Source organism: Gambusia affinis, linkage group LG02 (genome assembly GCF_019740435.1).
Source record: "Gambusia affinis linkage group LG02, SWU_Gaff_1.0, whole genome shotgun sequence".
Taxonomy (NCBI): domain Eukaryota; kingdom Metazoa; phylum Chordata; class Actinopteri; order Cyprinodontiformes; family Poeciliidae; genus Gambusia; species Gambusia affinis.
The window spans coordinates 31027733-31050858 of record NC_057869.1 but is presented as its reverse complement, the minus strand read 5'-3'; the positions used below and the strand labels follow the sequence as shown (position 1 = coordinate 31050858).

General features: G+C 40.7%; 1 protein-coding gene across 5 annotated transcripts in view; it reads left to right on the top strand.

The window, feature by feature from the left end:
* znf536 (zinc finger protein 536) overlaps nucleotides 1–23126 on the top strand; it is a 236756-nt gene that overhangs the window by 128680 nt on the left and 84950 nt on the right. For all 5 annotated transcript variants that reach the window (XM_044142938.1, XM_044142947.1, XM_044142959.1 and 2 more), the window contains one exon: nucleotides 2061–4342. In XM_044142938.1, the coding sequence (XP_043998873.1) occupies nucleotides 2062–4342 (2281 nt within the window). In that variant the 5' untranslated portion in view covers nucleotide 2061. The remainder of the gene's footprint in view (nucleotides 1–2060; nucleotides 4343–23126) is intronic.

Genomic DNA, 23126 nt, shown 5'->3' with positions numbered 1-23126 from the left:
ATTCGTGCACACCACCCTTGTATTCCCTGATGTGTGGGTGCGTGTGTGTGCGTGTGCGTGTGTGTGTGTGTGTGTATGTTGATGTGAGCAGAGGGGGGATGTCACATAAGAAATGTCCTTTTTAATCAGGGGAAAAAATATAAAATGACTCGGGAGCAAGGCAAGCATATAAATGTGCCTCATTTGCATATGCTCGTCAGCCAGGATACGTTTATTAAAAAAAAGAAAGGAAAAAAAAAAACACAAACTGGATTTGTCAGTTCATTTCACAATATTCCATTGTCTATCTGCCTTTGTTATATGTTAAAGATAAAGGCAGAAATCAAATTGAAGAAAAGGGCAAGCTGCTATCTCCCCAAATGAGCAACAGCTCATCAACCCAGTTTTCAGATTTTGATTCCAAAAGGCAGCCGCTTCTAAAAGAAGGGCCCGCTCAAATAAGGTCTTCTCCAAAATTTGCATGGCTGATGAGCGACACTATATGTTTATACACAGGATATGAGTTATTCTTGATATAACTGTTGTACTATCCATAGTGAAGTAAAGGCACAGTTAAAACAATTTATTGAAAACGTAAGCAGCTTTAAGAGAACATACCATATCCCATTCATTGGAACTGCTTTCTAACAGTTGTGGGGAGAAACAAGAAGAATTCAAAGGGCAGCCCACAAGTGTCACATTCCTCTACACACAAGTAGAAACTGGTCACATTGTCTAATTCATGTCTGCAAGATAAGAATCCACCATCAATTTTGTGGGCTGGAGAGCCCAGTGACTACAAGAACAGACAACGCTTATGTCTGCTAACCTCCCACTGAGGGGAGGGACGAAAGGACAAGAGAGAATGTTTTCGAGTGAAACAAGATGACAAATGAATCAAGTACAATGTAATCTACGGTGCTTCATCAGTATATAGTGGGAGGAAAAAAAGAAAAGAAAAAAAAAAAAAAAAGCAGAGTCTTAGATGGCCTTTGCTTCTCTAACATGAACACCAAACTGTACATGTTTGATTTCAGTGTGTCCTATTGATGCTCCTGGTCTCCTTTTTTGTCCTGAAGCTTACCTGAGAGCAGTTCAGTGCAATACAAAAGGCTTAGCTTAAATTATCATCATGCAACCACTGTTACCGGGCAGCATACTAATCAGCTTAATGAGATATTATGGGATATTTTGTTGACTAAAGCAGAACCATGGTCATTGCTTCTCAGGGTTTGACCCAAGCAAGCAGCCAGGAATGGTGGGAAAGGCTTCTTATAACTCTCCATCTGGAGAACAGATGGGTCTGCATTTAACCATTGTTGTTCACTTTTCTTTAATTATTTATCTACTCATGTTACACATATGGAAGTAAAACGGTTTCCATCAGTTGGAGGAAAAAAAAGGAGGAAAAATCTATTACAGATATATCTGTGTATTACTAAAAATCAGTACTTAATGTAACTAGTGTTGTCGATGTACATTATGATAAAAAAATTTATCTTCATTTAAGATTTTTTTGTTACATTTGAACTTTGTTTTATTATTCTTAAAACTGAAGAATGTGGTTGATGTAAAATTCAACGAGGACGGACATAGGAGTATTTATATATCTTTAGGAGAGTTGCACCACGACAAGTTGAATTACATGAGGATAAAAATCATCTGTTCAAAAACCATTTTTATTTGAAGTGTTATTGTAAATATCATAATTATTGCATGGAGGAAGCTTCCTAACAATTTAACTCGGGTTTTTCAGAAAGGTTAGTGGGTAATTGAACTGATTCTAATAAGATGGGCACTAGTAGCTTAATTGCATATATCTCAATTTGTGAAAGGTGTGTAACAGTAAATATTGTATCCAGTGTGGCTTTATGGTTTGAAAAAACTATACATGTTAAGAGAGTGCCTCTTTCATTGACAATGGTGGTTTTTCCAAGGTTAGGGTTCCATACATTGAGTCAGTCATGACCCATGGTCATGTTGTTGGATAACCAGAAATCAATTTTACATAATATAGTAATTTCTTTACTGATTTCATTATCATTACAACTAATTTCCTTTTTTTTTCTCTGGTCCCACAGGATGGAGGACTCCAGTTTATGTCTTGGTGTATCATCAGCGGTGCCTGACACCGATGCCCATCTCAGTAGTGCAGTTTTAAATGGCCGCTACCCGATCAGTCAAAAGCTTCACCAGCTCACTGCCCAACTAGGACACGCCTTTCCTGACCTGCACCGCCCACAACAGATTCCTGAGGAGAAGGCTGTCACACCTTTGGATGAGAAGACGCACCACGCAGCCCTGGCCAGTCAACCTATCAGCAGTCAGATGGCCCTGTTAGCCAATCAGCTCAACCGAGACATTGATGCAGGTGCGCTTAGTGGGCTAAATGGCCGGGTTGATCTTCAGCAATTTCTCAATGGCCAAAATTTGGGCATCATGTCACAGATGAACGATATTGAAGATGATGCTCGGAAGAATAGAAAGTATCCCTGTCCTCTGTGTGGCAAACGTTTCCGTTTTAACAGTATCCTTTCACTCCACATGCGTACACACACAGGCGAGAAACCTTTCAAGTGCCCCTACTGCGACCACAGAGCAGCTCAGAAGGGCAATTTAAAGATCCATCTTCGCACTCATAAACTTGGAAATCTGGGTAAAGGCCGTGGCCGAGTCAGAGAGGAAAACAGGCTGCTTCATGAGCTTGAGGAGAGGGCCATCTTGAGAGATAAGCAGATGAGAGGGAGTGGAAGTCTTCTCCAGACTGCTCAAACACCCCATCTTGTCCTCAACAGCAGCTCCAACACCCATCAGCAGCCAATGCCGTCAGCCTGTGGCCCACCTCCACTTTCTGGCCTTGCAACTCCTGACACAGTTTCTCAGCCATCTTCTTCACCGAAGCCAACAAACCAGGATGAACAGTCCGTGAACCCAGCTAATGGTTACCGTTGTACATTCTGCAAAGGGAAATTCAAGAAGCGCGAAGAATTAGACCGCCACATCCGCATTCTCCACAAGCCCTACAAATGTACTCTATGTGAATTTGCTGCCTCCCATGAAGAAGAACTGATAAGTCATGTGGAGAAAGCTCACATCACAGCTGAAACCACACAAGGACAGGGTGCCAGTGGAGCTGGTGGCATGCAAATGGCCACTGAATTTCGATGTGATGTCTGTGGCCAGGTATTCAGCCAAGCGTGGTTTCTTAAGGGTCACATGCGAAAGCACAAGGATTCCTTTGAGCACTGCTGTCAAATCTGTGGCCGTCGCTTTAAGGAACCCTGGTTTCTGAAGAACCATATGAAGGTTCACCTAAACAAGCTAGCCATTAAGAGCAAGCCACCACAGCCCAGTGAGCAAGATATGGCTGCTGTAAATAGCATGAGCAATCTAGCTCAAGAAGCTCATGCCAATCTCTATTCCCGTTACATCTCATGTCTTCAAGGAGGGTTCCTTTCACCAGACAAACAAGGCCTTAGTGAGCAACACCAGATGTTAGCTAAAGCAGGAATTGCCATGAAGGAAAAGGAGATGTTAGGAAAACTGCTGGGACCAATGGCAGGGGGGATGGCACATGGACTTGGTGAAAATGAAAAGCGCTCACTCCTTGGTTGTCTCAATCTTGTACCGCCACTCAAGTCCAGTTGCATGGAGCGCCTTCAAGCAGCTGCAAAAGTGGCAGAAATGGATTCTCTCAACAGCTATCAAGCCTGGCAGATCATGGCTCGTGGTATGGCCATGGACAGGGCTTTCATGCCCAAGGAGCAGCAGCACCAGCCACACATAACCCCAGGGCAGGAAGATGAGATAAGTGGTGCTGTGGCCCTGGCTTCCTACTCAAAGGACAAACAAGACTATTCCATGATTGCTTCTAGTGATAACTCCAAGCAGAAGCAGCTCTCTGAGGGCATGCAGGGATCTAAGGCTTCCAGCGGAGCCATGATTCCCATGAAGGAGGATGGCAGAGGCTTTGAAAGTCATCGTGATCTAATCTCTCACCATGGCGGCGCTGAAGCTCCTGGAGGTCTGTCTGGTTTAGGAGCCCCAAACATTGACTACAATCTTTCCACCCTGAAGGAAAAGCCTTCAGAGTGCCCTGACTGTGGCCGCGTCTTCAGAACCTACCATCAAATGATTGTTCACTCCCGAATACACGGCAAAGACAGGAGAGGCCTTGATGAAGCTCTTCATCAAGGTGTAGATGAACGTCGTGGCTCTGCCAGTGACCCTGAGTCCCAGTCCATCAGCCGTTCCACGACTCCCGGTTCATCTAACGTGACCGAAGAGAGTGGTGCCGGAGGCGGACAGTCCCAAACAGGGAGCATTCAAGATGACAGTCCACATCCCTCATCGCCTTCCTCAGGTAACAAAGCAAAATCCAAGAAACTATTATTTTTTTCTCCTATTGCTTTTGTTCCATAATTACTTTGCTGTCCATTGCACAAACAGTAACTATAGTTTTACAAAACCATGGATGAGTTTATTTCTAAATACATTCAAAAAGAAGCAAAATATACTTCTCCAAAATTAAATGCTTGTTTTCTGGATCCTCCCACTGTCCTCATCCTCTTAATGAAGAGTGATTTAAAATACTGTTTACTCATTGACTCAGTATAAACATTGTTTTCTACCCACAGATATCTAGTTTCAATTGAAGACATATGGACAAAGTCAGTTAATATTTTTAAACTATTTTCACCTCAGTTTTCATTAAGCATCAAATGACTCCAGAGAATGTGATCCAAGAAAACACCAGGTTCACAACTGCATTCTCATTTGCAGGTTAGTGGTTAAGATCCCTGTGGAGCACGGCTAAAGACTAGGAGCATAGGGACAAACTTGTTTTAACCACAGTGATTAACAAATGTCTTTAATAAACACGGTGGAGAATAACCAGCCCCTCCCCTACCCAGCAAACACAAACTGGCCGGGGCTAGATAAGTGTATGTTTAGTAGGATTAGGGGCAGCTCATTGCTAATGATTACACTAGTTTTTAAAGGTAACTTTTGGTTGCTCCTTAGGGCACAATACTGGCATTAAGAATCGTGTGCAGTAATTAGGTCACGGATATGCGATAATCAGCCGGTTTAAGCTAAACAAGACACTAATTAAAGATATACATATAAAGCAGGTCAAAAAAAAACTGAATTTCATTTGCAAAAGCAAGAATGTACTCTTGAATCCTTTGAGAAAAAAATATATATATATATAAATATAACTTAGAGTGGCTTAGCTTAAGGCTATAAGGAACTTAATTCCACCAGTGGAGACAAAATTGTTTATTTATTCACAGAGGCATGAAGTCCTTATCATGCCTGTGTAGTGTGATGGGTTTGAACATGGGACAGGCTATGTTTATTTTAATCTAAGAAATAATAACAGACAACCCCCACCCCAATTAGGAATTAATGAAAATGAGAGTGAGATAAAAACCTATTTTCTTTATAGAGACTATTAAACATAACACTTTCTCAACAGGGTGGGGGTGTTGCGGATGTAATTATCTTCTGAATTTTAATGCTGGAAGTTTTTCCCTCTGTATATACCCCTACACCCTCATCATCCCCCTCCTTCCATCTTAGCATCTCCAGTTCTGTCTCTGTCGATTTTGACTTAAGCACCTCAATTCTGATGGTTGCAGCTTGTTTCATTTCAACTGATTTGGAAGCACAAGCAAACACATAAAACTTAAAAAAAAAACTGTAAGATAAACCAAGTTGTATTGTACCTTAAAGGTTTGCGTTATGTTTGTTCTCAGAGTTTAATTGGAGGACTAAAAGTCATTTAAAAAGGAAATAACTAGTCAAAACAAAAGGTTTATTTTAACGTGTCGTGCATATGTGTGGTTTGTCTCCAGTTCATTTGTGTCAGGCTCAACGCAGTCACCTACACTGTTAGTTGGTGCCTCAACTGAGAGGCTGTGGTTGAGTTTTGCAAAACTCAATCAGTGATGTTGATTGGCATCTTTGGCAAGCTTTTACAATTTTTCAACCTTCTTTCTCCTTTAAAAGCACACAACTAAAGTGGGCTTGTTGTTCTTCACAACCTCTAAAACTCGCTTCACATTTAGAGCTCAGTAACCTTCAAATTAGAAAGTTTAATGTGTGAAAAATACGTGTGAGGAAAGGTGTTATACATGGCGTCTACATTTATGTGTGCCTGAGTTAGGGGGGGTTGTACTCTGTGTGAACATATATATCACTGTCTTGTGCTGTGAACAGGATGTGGTCACTGTACCATTGTTTTTATCTTAATAACTTAGCTCTTGGAGAGAAAAGAAAGAGAAAATGGCTGTTTGATTCTCTCTGACTGGGTGCTTCTGCCTGTGAATGCATGTGTGCAAGATGGCCTCTGTCTCACCACCTACCCACAGCAATTTTGAGTTAAACTTAAATTATAGTAATCAACAATAACATGTCAACTGTGAACGAAGGTGAACTCTGGCACTTTTGTCTTTGAGATGGAACTTATTTAAGAGCTCTGAGGGAAAACAAAGCGAGAGATGGGTGTGTGTGTGTGTTTCTGTACCACTGTGTGCAGTGGTACAGAGACACACACACGTATATATATATATATATATATATATATATATATATATATATATATATATATATATATATATATATATATATATATATATATATATATATGTAGGAGTGGTGTGTGTGTGTGTGTGTGTGTGGGGGGGGGGGGGGGGGGGGTTAAAGTAAATTGAAAATATTGATGTTTGGGAGCCAGTTTAAGTTTTATTTAAAATGTGTTGGGGAAGCAAAAAGTTAGGACGAGGCCTGACTACTTGAGGTTATCACCAAAAAGTTAACAGGTAAATTACCATTGAAGATGTGTAAAGCAGTTGGTCAGCAATTATAATAAAAGTTTGATTGCTGAAGTTTATTTATTTATTCCTTTATTATTGACACAGACCTGAACTGTGTTCAACAATCCATTTGAAATATAATTTGGACTGAAACCGTTATTTTTTTATCTAACTTGATATTCCTATTACATTTAATTGTTGTCTTCTGGGGGATACATGTCTTATTTTCTGTCACATGTCACATATATATATATATATATATATATATATATATATATATATATATATATATATATATATATATATATATATATATATATATATATATATATATATATATATATATATATATATATATATATATGTTGTGAGCTGATTTCGTAGGTACTAAAATATTTTCTTTTCTTTGTCAAGCACAAAAAAAATCATCCACACTTTGGTTCCTATTCTGCGAATAGTCACTGAATCTGTTACAACACTGGCTTTTCCTGCACACTCTTAGGACCTTAAGCAGCAGAAGTCCGCACATTCAGTCCTGCAACCTTCCCACTACCCCTAAAGTCAATCGAGACTTTTTGCTTCTGGCTGCAAAAGAATCTGTATACTCCCTTCTGTCTAGTTCTCTCTGTGGAGAATCCCTCATGTCTACATTTTCTTTTGCGTTTTAACATGGAAGGGATTAGTCTGCATATCCCTGGTCTTACCATGGCTCAAAACAAGCAGGCGAAATGCTTGCTCCATACAAATTGAAATTGGATTTGCCAACTTGACGCCTTAGGTTATAAAGCATGGATATTCATCTAATTGCAACAGCACAATGAGGATGTAATTACACAGGCAGACAAACAGTTACAGTGTAATTACTATGTCATTGTAAAAGGAATAAAATACTCTGAACAAGATCCAGTCGACTACGAGGGAGACTCATCGTCAGGGGTAACCTCCACCAAATAAACAGACCAGGGATGATTTGGAAGAGTCTCTATCAGTTTAGTTTGCTCACATTTTGGTGGAGGCAAATTCACAACCAACCAACAAAATAAAAACATAAATACATATTTAAAAATCTTTAAATCGGAGGCAGATGTGGGACAGCACAGTGTGTTAATTTGACTCCAAGGTTTTCTTTGGATTTTGTTGCATTAATGCGAGAGGGGAAAAAAAAGGCCACTGGCTTTAATCTCAGCACACTCCTGTTGAACCGGATTTAACTGTTACAGAAAAGTCATGAATGGCTGGATTGTCAACACACAGCAACACACTAATGCTGTATTCCCGCTGTAGCTAAAGACACATCCCTAAACTTAGAAAAGTGTTTGTACACCATCTCCTATGGAAAAGGATGGAACTGATTCTTACGGTCAGAATAAATCTGGATAAGGAGAGGACGGCATGGAGTGTATTTTATTTCCCCAGACATTATTCTGTATTGTTCTCTCACAAAGCTCTGTCCATTCACTGCTTTTATTGTCCATCCCTCCAGAGAACTGGAAATATTAGTGAAACAAATTTTCAAACAACAAATTTGTTGCATCCCTGATTAATATGTAGATTTTTATTTAAAAATTTGTGTCATTAGTTTTACTGATCGTCAACTTATCACAGGTTTGCTGCATTCTGGAACACTATTTAGATGTGATGGAATGCTCCTTAACAAAGAAAAGGAAAAAAACAAAAAACAAGCTGATAATCCCCCTGCAGATCTTTTGTACCCTGGAAACTGATAGTAATGTGAACAGTGAAGCTTTTGCTTATCCGACCTCACTACCACCATGAGTCTTCAGGGAATTTCATCACATTTTGACAGAGAAAAATGGCCGAAATTGTATACTGACAACATGCCACAATGATTTTCTACAATCTCCATTCTTGTTGCCACTGACTCTTGATATTTGCGGACTACAGACTGTAAAACACATAGTTTGGATTTAATTATTTTAAAAATAAAATTTATGTTAGAAACACATTTTCTTTTTTTAAAATGCAATAGCTTCCACCTGTCAGATCTACAACAAAAGAAACAGGTAGAAGGTTTCTATACATGCCTCTGCTCTCATTTCATACAAAAAAACACCCTGCTGACAGATAATATTTAGTCCCATCTATACCCACAATTTCTCACAGAAGACAGCAGATTTTAGGAAATTACCTCCATCCTCAGCTGTCAAAGAACGTGTGGAACATTTACCTGGCAGGTATGAACTGACGTCACACATCCTGAACTCGATGCCTCTCTGTCCCAACTAATAAAGTCTGGTACTAAATGAAAAAATCTCCAGAGCTGTTAATCGATGAAATGACTAGCGCCTAAAAAATTAAAACAGAAATAAAATCAAATTTGACAATGCGCAATATTTGGATCACAAAAATAAGGCAGCATTCTTGAGGACTTGTATTTTTTTTTTGGCTTTGCTGATGATAAACTGTGATTATTAATAATTTGTAATCAGCGCGGAGTGATGCAATCTGCTTGACCGGGCTATATATTGTGCTTTTTACTCTTTTCACAATCTTAAGAGAACAAATTCTTCAGATGTATTTTCAGAAACAGAATAAATGGTCCATAAATGTCAGATTCCAACCCGATCATGGTTAGAGGTTAGCAGGTCATTTTTACAGTGCTTGTGACCCGAACGACGAGTGTGTGTTCAGATTTAATATGTTTGGAATATTCTACTCGAATCATATTAGTTTGACTTTGTTGCTTTTGACAAAAACGGTTGAAATTGAAAGGCTGTAGCCGGGTTCTAATGGCTCAGCTGAATCGGTAAATGTTTCGGCAAATGTTACCAAACTGAAGCAACCCTTTGCTCACAGGGCAGTCACGTCTGCATGCGCGCTACGATATGTGTGTGTATTAAACTCCAGGGCCTAACAAATAATGAATAACATCTCTGTTTTTCTTTTTTTTTCATTTCTTTAGTCTACGGAAATTACTTTGTCTTTGTAACTGACATCTGTTCCTCTCCTGCTTCCCCCCTCGCGCTATTCTTCTTTTCTCTATAATCAGAGAACTCAGTGGTTACAAAACCTGAGCTTTCTACCCCCCACTCATTTGAAGAAGTCTGGCCTGTCATATCTGTATTTTTTATGTGTCACCAAACTTAAATAGACAGTCATTGTGTTACAGGCACATTCATTCCCTGAGCTGTATTTTTGTACAGTAGGTCAGGACTCTGGTGTCTGGTAAATGATAAAAGTTCTATTCAAATGCACTAATTGTCAGTGTGCTGCTCTGATTGACATGTCTTAGATAAATGCAGACTTAGTATTTTTGTACACGCTTGCACAATATAAAAGGCCAATTTATTCCTCTGTTCTCTTTTCTCTTTTTCCTTGCACGGTTCATTTGATTTTTTCTCCTTTTTTCTTTTCTCTTCTTTCCTTTTTTTTTTTTTTTTTTTTGCTCACCGCCTCTCTCCCCTACCCTGTCTCTCAGTCTCTCAGAGTCAATTTGTAAATATTACCCATGTTGGGAATTAGCCCTGGCTTTTTAGATATTTAAAATCTTCAATTGTATTCCAACGAGTGTGTGTTTGATCGAGGGGAGGACTGCGAGACTCGGTCGGCTCCTCGGTATTCCTGGGTGGCTATCAGTGGCCTGCCTTGTCCTTATGAAACATTTATCAGGCCGTTTTATGTCTTAATGATCACGTTAGGATTCCCCCGCTTGGTTATAAATTCAGTACAGAAAAAAAAAAAATTGACTGTTCAGACAGTGAAAGAGAGACGGCGACATTAAAGGAACAGAAAATTAGACAATCCAGAAAATAAAAGAGGGGGCTGGAGGGTGACAGGGCATCACATTCCTGGGAAAACAGCCTTATCCACTCACTTCAACTCAAACTGTTTGGAAAAACTCACGTTTTTCCCTCGGAATAAGCACACGCACGCACACCTCCCCCTTCGTCATCTGTCTTCCCCATTTCTGTTTTATGTTTTTATAATTAAAACATAATATTTATCTTTCCACAACAGAAGGCTGCCTTACACTGTCAGGTAGACTGTTTGCATATTAATATTCTTAATACATCAGCAAGCTATCTTCTCAGGTGTCATGCTGAAACCGAGCTGCAAGAAGAGACGAGAAGCTGACTCACAAACACAGCTCCTCCTGGAGTTTAGAAGCAGTTTTGGGTCAATTCATCCCGCCAGTGTCAACCGTCCCGTTGCCACTTCCTTCCATTCTGTACACACAAACAAAGTACCTGTTTTCTTCACCATTCGTTATCAATGCATTTCTTCTGTTAAATCAGTTACATGTCTGTCCCTCCGGGCTCAGAGGTTCTGGATTCGCTGAGGCGGGAATAATGACAACAGTTCTGATCTCCATTGGGACCTGCAGACCCTCTGAAAATATGACCAATCAAAATAACTCTAAGGGACAACCAGCTCAGCCTGGCCAATTCCGTTCGATTCCCATTTCCATTCAGGTCACCATATGGAATTTCTCCCATTGAGCTCTATTTCTTCAAATAAATTTCAACCGGGCCAGTCAGGGAACAGAAGGGGACGTTGTGAACGATGACATCATAGTTTTGTGCTGTTTTATAATTGGAGTTTCTCTGTAGTTGTAGCTTAGCCATATTAGCAGAAGAAATGAACAGAGCTGTTAAGTCTGCACTGGCTTCTTTTCCAAATATTGAGCAACTAACGTTGAATCAAGAGGAATGTTGAAGACATTTTATCTCTGGGAAAGATGTCATTTTGTTTGACAATTCTCTCTTCGCAGTATGGGATGCTTGTTTCCAACGCAGGCAATTTTGAGTTTCTTCATAAGGGAGCTGGGGCGTTATGTTCATCATGACCAAACATTAGTGATTGGGTAAAATCAGCCTAATCTAGTCGTTTCAAACTTCAACAGAGTCCATGCCTGCATGTAACGATTGTTTCTCCGTAGCCGGGGGTCCAGACTCTGAATAAAGCAAAGTATAGTACAAGGGGCCATTTTTTACCTGTCTACAACTGGCACGGTACATTATTTATTAGTTATTTCCTTACACGCATCCATTAGCAGTGTGAAGCGTACAGCTGGCAGGTTCAGATTGTTCCGCGGTACACGGAAAAGTATGGTACCTGAAGAATTTGATGCAACAATAACTACAATGGTGCAAAATGGGGTAAATGACCAACAGTGTTTGAAACTGAATAAGAAACGTGAAAAAAATAAATAAATAAAACAACACCAAACAGCTACATGGAAATAAGGAATGGTTGGTTTTGATGTCCCACCAGTAGATGGCAGCGTTTTGTACGCAAAAAGTTCGGGTGACGACATTAACTGCAATTGCATCAAATAGATAGCACATATCCAAATAACCAAACTGATAAAAAGCAGTCAACATCAAGACAAAGAGATAAATTAACATCACAGTCACAGCTTGTGCTATTGACTGAGCGTGTTTGCCCAGCCTAAACATCGAGATGCACATACAAATCCAGAGATCCAGACTAAATAAGTGTTTTGCCGCTCTTTCAGGCCACAAAAACCCGGCAAAGCTCGGCGGCAGTTGGAAAACTTTCTGTTCTTTGATTATGTGTGTGCTTAACAGAGGGTCAAAGGGACGGAGGGGAGGGCAGAGCTGCGTGAGCGCGAGTGCCAAGTTCCTTTTCTCTCCGTCTGGTGACAGCTGTCTGACTCCATCAATGTGGGATTCCTGTGAAATGAGGCAGGGCTCTCAGTCAAGGAATGCAAATGATGGCACTGGTTGGCGGAGCGGGCGGTGGTATTGAGGCACAGAGTCGAGTGGGTGGGTGGAGGGCGAGGGGACCTTTGTTTGAACAAGTCAACTTGGGGCACGACTGGGTTTCCTCCTGTGTGCAGAAGAGCAGAACAATACGCTGACCTTTGCCTTGTGAAAAATGGAGGGCCAAGCGCGTGATATGATGAGTGAGAGAGCGCCTGCTTTCGCCTCTTCTCCTCGTCTTGTCCACTTTTTCTCCTCTTCCCCTTTTTTCACTCCTTCACTTTATCATTCTTTTACTCCCCCATGCCCCATATCCACCCCCCACCCCATCCATCGCTTCCCTCCCTCCCCTCTTAACCCCCATTGACAGGTCACATAATAAGGCTTTTGTGTCAACATCAGGGAGCTGACATGACAGCAGAAAGCTACATGAAAAATTAGCTGTTTCCTTAGCTGTAGCTATCTCCTCATCACAGCAGAAGAAGAGACACGGAGCGAGGGAGAAGTGGGGGAGAAAGAGGAAGAACAGGAAATGGAGAAGGAGAGGAGGAGGCAAAAGAAAAAAATAGAAGAGGAATTAAGTCCAGGGATTAAGATCTCTGAGCTTTCGTTTTTTTTATTTTTTTTCTTCCCTCTCTCCCCCTGCCACATTCCAATTGTTCTTAAAATATTTGGCAATGTCAATTAGTAAGTGAGCAGAGCTAGCTGATGAACACAATTTTCCAGGCGACTGAGCACCCTATTGTTGTGGAGCGAACAGCAGATTTCTGAGGTCATTATCATTCCCTGTTAGCCGTGCCCAGCTGCTCTCCTCTTGGCTCCAGCCAAACTCTGCTCTTCTCTGTCTTTTTCCCCCCTCAGTCTTTATTTTTTTCATCTCTAACCTCCTATCTTATCCTATCCTACCCCTTCCCCATCTTTTTGCCTTCTCTCCTTCTTCGTCTTCAGCCCTCGTCTTTCCAGCGCCATGTTCAGTGGGCTTAAAGCTGGTCCGGAGCTGGCAGCAACAGGGGGTCTTCATCTAAACGATAGAGAGAGAAAGCAAGGGGGAGAAATAGGAAGGGGGGTTGCAACATTGTGGGGATGTAGTGGAGGATAGAATTAGGGAGGGAAGTGCTGGGAGAGGGTCAGACGGGCTGGTTTGAGATTCTCACTGTATGTAAAATGGCCATGGTTTATGGTTTTAGTCTAGTCTCTAGCCTGGCCATGCCTCCCTGCTCTATTTTACTCAACTCTCATCTACCTTCCGTTCTCAGTCTGGGATTTCTGCCATTGAGTTTGATTCCATTAGATGAATTTCAACCTAAAAGGAGCTGTGAATGATGATGTCAATTTTCTGCACTTCTTTAAAATGAGAAGTTTGCCTCATGATTTTGATTTGCCAACGGCAGCAGAGGAAGTGAACGAAGCCATACAGTCTTTGTTGGCCACACTTCTGAATATTGAGTGGTTAAAGTTGGAGCAAGCAGACTGTTTATGACACTTCGTTACTGACGAAGAGGTCGTTTGGCTTGGGACTTTTCTCTTCGCAGTGAATGACGGACACAAAGTTTCCGGTTAGCTTTGTAGCGTAGCTTCCTTCACAGTCCAGCTGGTGCATTACATACATCAGAGCCAAATGATGGAGTAAAATCTGATATCAAACACATAGAAATAAAAAAAAGAAACTGTTATTTACTACCAAGTTTTGTGTGCATTAATAACATTTAGGGCTATTTGTGATATAGAAGCACAGTTAAAGAAAAAAAAAATCTGCACCATTAAATATGAAAAACAATTAATCGATTTATATCAATTGCATTTATTTAATTTGATATTTTTCAGAGCATCATTCTTTTCCAAGCAAAGCCATACAAAACAAAGAACAGTTCTGACTAACAGGAGCAATTCCTACCATTAACTGTTAAAAGGAATCCAATCGCTAGTTAACGACACATCAACACTGAGCATCTATAACTTAGCTCCTTCTGACCATATAATATTCCTGGAGTTGTTTTCTTTCCGCCAGTATCTGAAGCTTTTTTTTGAGTGACCCAGTTTAAGCCAGTTTTCCATCATTATTTTTAACACAATCCTTTGGTATGCTAGCTGCAGCATCGCACGTGGAGCTCACATCACGCCAAATACGCAGTCATTTACATGCAGTACATCACAGACCAATAGTGGGTGCCCGCGGACCACCACACTGGTCTAGATGAAGTAAATTTGGTCTTAGTGTGTGAATATGAAATGGTTTAATGGGTATGAAAAGGAACAAGCATAGAACAAAATGGAAACTCACTAATACCAAAATGTAGTTATGAATTGGTCGTTTTGGTCACTAGCACACTTTCTCTAGTATCCCATTCAAACTCTCATTTCAAAAACAGCTTTAACTTTACCTACGCTACTGAAAGTGTTGTTTTCTTTTACAAGCTAGTCGACCAGCAAAATCTAATCTAACTGGAGCAAGTGCTATTTTTTGTTGTTGTTGTTGTTCTGTGAAATTTTGTGTCTTCTGTAGTATCTTACTCTCTTGAGTGTATTTAATTTAAAGGGATGGCTTAGTAATCAATGAGACTTTCACAGCCACGACTGTAGCATGAGGAATGAGATTATAGTGGGAAATTCTCTTAGCTCTGGCCTTTATTAAAGCAGAAACATTACTCTCCAGGAGAATATTAATTGAAACAGATGTTACAGTTCTTATTTTTTGACATTAAAAACAAATCTCGTGTGTACATATTCCCGTATATTAGAGTTCAATGAACACTTTTCAGTTGAGATCTAGGATTAAAAAGAAGAAACACCTGCCTGCTGTTGCTATTTTATTCAAAGGAATCTGACTTGCTTTCATACCGCACAAAGCATCCAGGTATCTGCATCTAAACATCCAAAGGCGTCTTTCTCTTGTTGTTGTTTTTTTTGTTTAAGAAATGATGAAAGACTCTTTTGTAGAAAAGAACAGAAAAAGAAAGGGAAAAAACATATAGAGGAAGAAAATCTTGGATATTTTCCTATTGTACTTTCCAGCTGCACGTCCCAATGCTTTTTTCCAGAAGGCAATTTCTCCTCCTCCTCCTCCTCCTCCTCCTCCTCTTCCTCCTCCTCATCCTCCTGTTTTCTCTGTCCCATCGTAGCCTCCAATTACCTTAACCACCACCCAATCACCCGAGAGGGTCCACTTTCCTTAATAACTCATGTTACACCTTTCAAACATCAGATATAAAGATCCTGGAAAGAGAGAAATCTATTTTTCTTTTTCAGTTATTTGTAATTATTTTTTTATCCAGTATTCTTGTATGGGATGAAAAAGTGGTTGAGCTGACCTGAAGTGTTCAAGTAAAATATCTTAAAAGAGCAGTTCTACTGGAATCAAAAAAAAAAAAAAAAAAAAAAATAACAGCAGTAGCTATTGAACTTCATTTTCTATGAGGTCACTTCCTACTATCATGTCTCTCGTCCAACATGTGGAGAGTTTGTCCATTTTGAGCGTTGGTTGGTAGTAGGTGCCTGGCTTCTCTTTAAAGAGAAGGAGGTGGAAAAGGGGAAGACGAAGAAGAGAGACAGAGAGAGAAAGAGAGAGAGAACAAGTGAGTGAAAAAGGGGTGAGCGGCATCAAAGCGTTGCTCTCAGCTGCAGCTGCCAAGCTTCCTCGTCCCCAGTTAGCAGCCATCCAGCTGTCAGGCTGCGCGAAGAGGAAGAGAGGGGGGAAATCTCTCACCAGCCATATGGTCCCCAGTTCTGTCAGAGACACTCCACGCTCTGTGGGCAAATGGCAAACTCGTATATCTAATCAACACTCTTAATATCCAGACCTGAGACCAGCAATATTTTCAGCCTTGCCCCTCAACAGCATGGCCAAAAGAAACTGTGTGGGAAATGACCAAACTCTTAGGATATGTTGTGCTTGGGTCACAATGGTCTGATGAAGTCAGTAGCAGTGATGGAGATGTTTCTGTTCAACCAGTACCTCTCCATTGGTAAGGGTCAGAGTTTAACATCTCTGCTTTGTCAGCAACACCAGAACCATCTGAATGCACAAGAAACAATCCTTTAGTTACGTTGAATCGATAAGTATCAATTCACAACTCAACCACAATTTAATCCGATTTAGTTTGTTTTGATACAACAGAACAAGTTCTGTTTCCTCAAAAATGGACCAATAAATGAGGGGAAAGCAAGAGACTGATGACTATCAGTAACTAAACTTGCTTTCACAAATTAGAATTCCAGTAGAATGATGAATACAATAACCCTGCTGCCGAACACATGTGCATAAGTTTAAGGGTGCTCTTCTGCATGCCAAAATTTGAACTTTGTGACCTTAAACCAGTATTTCCCAACCCTTGTCTTCAAGGCACACTGTCATACATGTTTTAGAGGTTTCCCTGCTTTAATGTGCCTGTTAATCAGCCATCAATTGAAATCTGCTGGACTGAAGCAAGGAAATACCTAAAACATGCAGAGCAGTGAGCCTTGAGGACCAGGGTTGGGAAACACTGGTTTAAATAAATTGTTTGATAGTATTCATAGCACTGCACACTGGCTGGTCAATATGTAGCTCCTTCCGGAATACTGGTTAAACCACATTAACAGGGTAAAATAACCCGAGAAAGGTTCATGAATAATTATTTGTTGGAGTAACAATAAGTAGGTACACTTTTGGAAGACATTTAGATTAGATTTTTTTTTTTCATACAAAAAAAAACAACAAAAAACTAGCAATAAAAGTTCCTTTAAAGTTGTGCACTGTGCAGTCGTATTCACACTGTCAGTTTGCATTTTCAAAGGACTGCTTGGATGTAGTATTTGGTAGGCTGTAATACTTTAAGTGCCATGCATTCACACCCTTCATGCCAGTTGCATGTCTGGCCAGTTGGATGGACTCTCACAGCCCTTGATTGACTGATTGCAGACGCTTGTACTTAACGTCAAACACCAATGGAGATGACTGAATGGTTTACTCAGGAGTCTGTTTGCCATCAAAATAAAGTTCCACCACTCACTCTTTAACTTGATAAAGATTTTAGTGACCCGGATGCTAAACTTCTCTGCTTTGTAAGCAACACCAGAAACAGAGTGGGACAGGAGTCAGGGAAATGTGGTTGAGTTTCCAGTCATATCGTCTTTCCAATGTACAAGAACGGTGTGGCTGTTGCAGACTTTCCTAAAGCTGTGCAGCCATGCTTTTATTCAGTTGCTGAATAATTCCTGCATGGCTTTATTTTAAAAACTACTGTCTTAGTGTCTTAACTTGCCATGGCTTAAACAGGAGGAAATAAACATTTGTGGGAACAACATTTATTTTTTATTTTTTTAAGTTTATGTCTCATTGTGAATAGTGCATACACACTGGGGTCAGTGGTGTGGAATTCAAGGTAGTCTGCTTAGTCGATAATGTGCATTGCTTTCTTAGTCTTACTTTAAACAATCAACTGCTCATCTGGAAATTACATTTCAAAGTTCAGTGATTGACATCAAGTGATAGTGATTTTCTGAACAAATCAGACATTAATAGAAAGTGATGCTGCCAGTATCACTTTCTTCTTAAGACCTTTGGTATTCTGGGGTGATTAAAACATCTGCATACTGCAATATTTGGGGAAGTAATTTTATTACAGAATCCATTGTGTAGATTGTATAGAGGTGATTTACATGTGTGTGATAGACAGTACATTTTTCAACATTATTTTACAAAAGCAAAACTTTAAGTGGCTGATTGGCATGCTGGGTAAATCAAATTGTGTACAATAAAATGTCAAACACATAAAAGAACAATTGAAGAGCTTAATTTTAATTTTTTCCACATCTTCCTTTAGTATTAAAGTAAAAAGAAATAAAGCGGGGAAAAAAATCAGAAATCTTGACAATGAGATAAATACAGTACGACACAATCTAGCTGACCATTCAGAAAATGCACTTCCCTCACCAAACAACTGTGGCAGACATTTCTCAGCTCTTTTCCCAGCTGAGACAGGAATATGTGCAGTGGATTGACTTAAATCCCCCTCTTCTCCTCCCCTTTTAGAAGAGTAGAATCTGTTAGCTTTAACATTTTTTTGCCCCAGAGAAAATGGGCTTGAATGTGGCTTTGTGTTGTATCTGTTAGCTGGATGCTACACCTGCTCATCTAATCCTGGCAGGCCTTTGCCTCTTGTCTCTCCGGCTGCAGAGTAACATGTGCCTTATGGCACCGCCTGCCACACTGAATCATGAGGAGGTTTTTGTTGTATTATAGTGACACTGGTGGGTAAAGCTTGGAAACAACCATCACTCCCCCTTTTTGGGGTAAAATGTGAAGCTCTCCCTAGTTTATTCCTTTTTCATTTTTTGCTTTATTACAAGCAGACAGCTAATGGAACACATGTTGGAGGGTAGGGCACACCGGCAATGACGAAGATGGAGGCAATCGTGACGAATGAGAAGATAAAAATGAAAGAGATTGAAATAAAAATAAGGAGATGAGGTTTGGGGGTAACTGCAGTGAGAGGGGAGTGGGATGGGGGGCGGGGGGTAAGAGGATGATCCAAGCTTCACAAATCTTTGCTCAACCCAACAACCTGAAGCAGAGGCCATTAAAAGCAGCGAGAGCTGGGTGAGATATCAGCCGAGATGGATACGGTGGCAGCAGTGGTTTGGAGGGATGGTAACTTTAATGGCCCCACTGGGTTTTTAATGAGTGTTGTGCCCCAAACAAAATGAGCTAATTAGTGTTATCATCCATATATCAGACCCTACACTCACCCATGCGTTCCCCGGCGAACACATACACACTCTGTGGTAGAGAGCACAAACAGTTCAGGGCTCCTTACTGCATCTTTTACTTGTTAGTTTTCAGTATATACACTCTGTAATGTGCAGGTTCCATCAAACGCTGTTTCACTGTGATCCTTTTTGATTGTCCACTTGCTTGGCAATGGTGATGGGTCTTTCCAGCCCCGTGAGTGAAGTGATTATTTCTGCAACAGTTTAAGATCAGGTTAATAATGCCATAAACAGGTGGTTGAGGAAACAATTGAAATGGGCGTTTTGACTCAGGCTTCTGCTACTTGTGCGTAAGCCTTGTGTTTTTTCACGCCATCGCCTCTGGTTGACCACTCTGCCCCATCAGCCCCCACTTTATTTCTGTGGCACTAAGCCTATTATAAAATCAATAAACAATTGAGCTTTTTTTCCCCAGTCCTTTTAAATCTTTTTTCTCCTCTATATATCTTCGGAGATGAAGGGGAAGCATGCAGGCGACTACATGAACACAAGGGGAAGAAAGGGGAAAGGAAAAGAAAACCGGCTCAATAAGCCCCTCTGTTCCCTCCAGCATTGTGTCCTTTTCCAGGACTGAGCTTCTTAAACCTGTTTTTGACTCACGTATTTAGCACTTAAACACAGTCATGGGAAATTGTGCTTTAACTGTGAGGGAGCATGGATTGGTTTAACCCAATCAGACGCTGCAAAACCCTGCTTGATTTGTGCTTTGGGCCCCATGCTGGGATTTCATCTGTTTTTGCCTCTTTATATCACTTCTTTGCTTGCATTGTGAAATAAAGCTCATGGGAGTGATTTAGGGACTTTTAATTGTCATCGTCTTGAAATGTAATAACCCTCGAGTTGATAAAAATCAACAAACACCAGCTCTGATTCCACATTTTTAAATGAGGCATCAAAAAATTTTTGGCATTTACAAATTTTAATTCCCTCTGTCAGTTTCTGCTCGTGTTTCCATCTCCGCTGTTTGGCAGGAGGGGCAGGTGGGTGTGTGTGTGTGGCGGGGGTGACAGTACAAACTTCTTTTTATTCCTCCAGTCACACAGAAGTTAGAAATTAGAGTGTCTGTAGTGAGGCCTACCCCATTTTCCAATCTCTGTTTCAACTTCTCACTTTGTTTACTCTTCTTGGAGTGCAGATACAGTAATTATCAGTGATCAAAAAACAGTGCAGGTTCTTGCGCTGATGCTTTTGATGTGTGCATGACAGTGTGTGTCGCCACATCATTAGTCATAGAAAACAAGCAATTTGCCAGAAATGAGCCTTTGCCTAGCACTCGACGGTTAATCCGTTGTAGACAGGATGCATTATATTCCACAGAGAGTGAGTAAAAGTAATTATCTATATAACAGCTGCGGATGATGACACGCTGTCACGTCGGCCGTTAAGATAAGGCAGAGCGATTTTCGTTCCGCTCGTTTGGGGTTTCTTTAGGAGGCGGGCACCTCCCCCCCCATGTCTGCCGCAGACTGTCCAGTGGCCGGACTCTTTGACTGCAACAGATTTTAACAAGCTGTTGATTGTGTCATCTTGGATTTTCTTCTTCATGGCTCACCCTCCTTTGAACATGTCTGTTATTGGCTGACCCTTTGTTAAACTGAGCTATCTGTGGCCAGCCACCCCATCCTGCGTCTTGAGCCATGCCTCTGTTGGATGAGTTCTCGGAGGCCCTTGTCAGGATGGTCTGAATTAGAAAAGATGTCGGCCGTTGTGGTCAACCGTCCACCCTTCCTCCCAAACCCCCCATTTGGTCTTTGGAGATGGAGCCCCTCGACGTGCCCAGTGTTTGTGGAGCATTTGGCCGGCTCACTTGCTATTCCCAGGGTTTGTACCCCACAGAGACCCTGTGTGGGCCGCTGGTGCTGACTGTGCTTCAGGCACATGTGTGTGGCCATGTGTGTCACATCCCCCCCTTGTCATTCCAACAGACGGGAAGGCTGTATCATGCTATCGTCCTGTCACACTTGGATGATGCTTCTTCGCCTCCAAATTTGACAGTGACTCGCCTTAGTGACAGTTGCCACCAGAACCAGCCTTCTTATCCACCTGGTTCAAAAGGTCTGTGTACTGGAGATTGGCAGGCGTTTCATTTTCTCTCTCCCGCCGCTGTTGTGCGCCACCATCAATTTCACCGGCCAGCTCATGTTTCTATCTGTTGTGACATGCAAACCATTCCCTTTCACATGGTGATATCTCTGTGCGTGTAGCCGTCCCTGTGTGGACAGCAGGCGAGCCCTGGCTCCATTTGCAGGGCCTCTTGTCACCAGATCAGAACAATATTCAGCAGACGAACGACTGAGGAAGAAAGTCCCTGTGTTTTTCTCCTTCTTTCGCTTATTTCCACTGGGACGAACACTGACCTCATTTGTGAGGACAATAACCCCCTTGACTTTGGGGATTAAGACATGAAACCTTTGTGGATTAATTAGGTTCAGAGCTGAATTCATTTTGTCGCCCTGGAAAGCAAAGACGGAAAGAAGAAAACGGAGCATATAGGCTTTAGGCTTAAATATGAATGTGCAATTTGTCTAGATAGATATATTAAACACACACATTTAAATCCTTTAAAAGAATGGCACTGCATTGGTTTACTGAGCCAGGAATTAGTGTGGCAAGTAAATAACAGTAAGACGGGCTAGCAAAGAACAGCACGCATTAGAGAGCGATATATGTCAGCGCTGACTTCAGTCTAGGGCTTTCTGAGCGTGGAGGCAGCGTTAGCCCATTCAGCTTAACTCCTTGGCAAGGTTGCAAATGCAAATATGGCTTGCCGGACTATCTGCAATCCACAATGGGCTGGAGCCTGAATCTGCACATTCATGCCCCTAGATCTACTCTTAAGCTTGTCACACATAATGTAGCAAGTAGCAGTCCTGACAATGCCGCAGGAATCACATTATCTCAGTTGTCTTGGTAACAAAGGAAAGTGTTTGTTTTCCAAGATGCAGTGCAATTGCAATTTAGACGGTTTACACCTATTGTGTGTGCGTGTTTTTTTTTTTTTTTTTTTGTTTTTTTTTCAGTCAAGAGCATATGTTTGGATGTATCTTTAGCGTGTGAAAGGGGCTGTTTGTTAGATGTTTTGTTTAGTAAATAAGAAAGGTGTTTGTTTCACCCAAGCCTGAACAGAAAATGTGTTAAAGTATTTTTCATGTCGTTTTGTGGTTGTTGTAAATAAAAGCAACTGTTGTCTTATTAGAGTAACACGTTTTTAACGCGACAGCCCCAGGTATGGAACCCGTATGGACCGGGTGTGGAACATGTGTTTGACGAAACACCTCCCTCATTTTATCTACAGCTCCTCTAATGAACCTTTGTACTGTCATTTCAACCTAATCGCTTGAAGTGAGCCCATATATACACGAGTTTTATCTCAATATATCCCCAGGAAACCTTGCTAAGTCCAGTGGTAGGATCGCTAGGTCAGTTCAAAAGTTGACCGCAATGTTAAAAGTTGACAGGAAATTTAAAAATAACTTGGTAAGATAAATGTTTATCGGTAGATATTATTAACACATATGCACTAACAAACAAGGCAAACACAAAAAATATATATTTAACAATAAAAAATATCAATTTCTTTCACATCAGTTAAATCTTAATTAATTAATGAGAGAGTAGATTTCAAAACAATCTAAATAAACATTACTAAAATGGACAATGATGGGTAAAAATATTTGTAAGTTTAACTAAATGTTATATATAAAATAAATAAACTATAATTTTTTTAAAACAATAATTCCATTTGATTACACTTATATCACTTACAGAAAGACTAGTTTTATTTAGTACACTTCTTTTTTTGTTTATTTTATATCTTTTACTATGCCATAGTTTATGTTTTAGGGGTCTTCTTGTGATGCACTGGTGGTTTAAAATACCATAAACTCTTGTGATT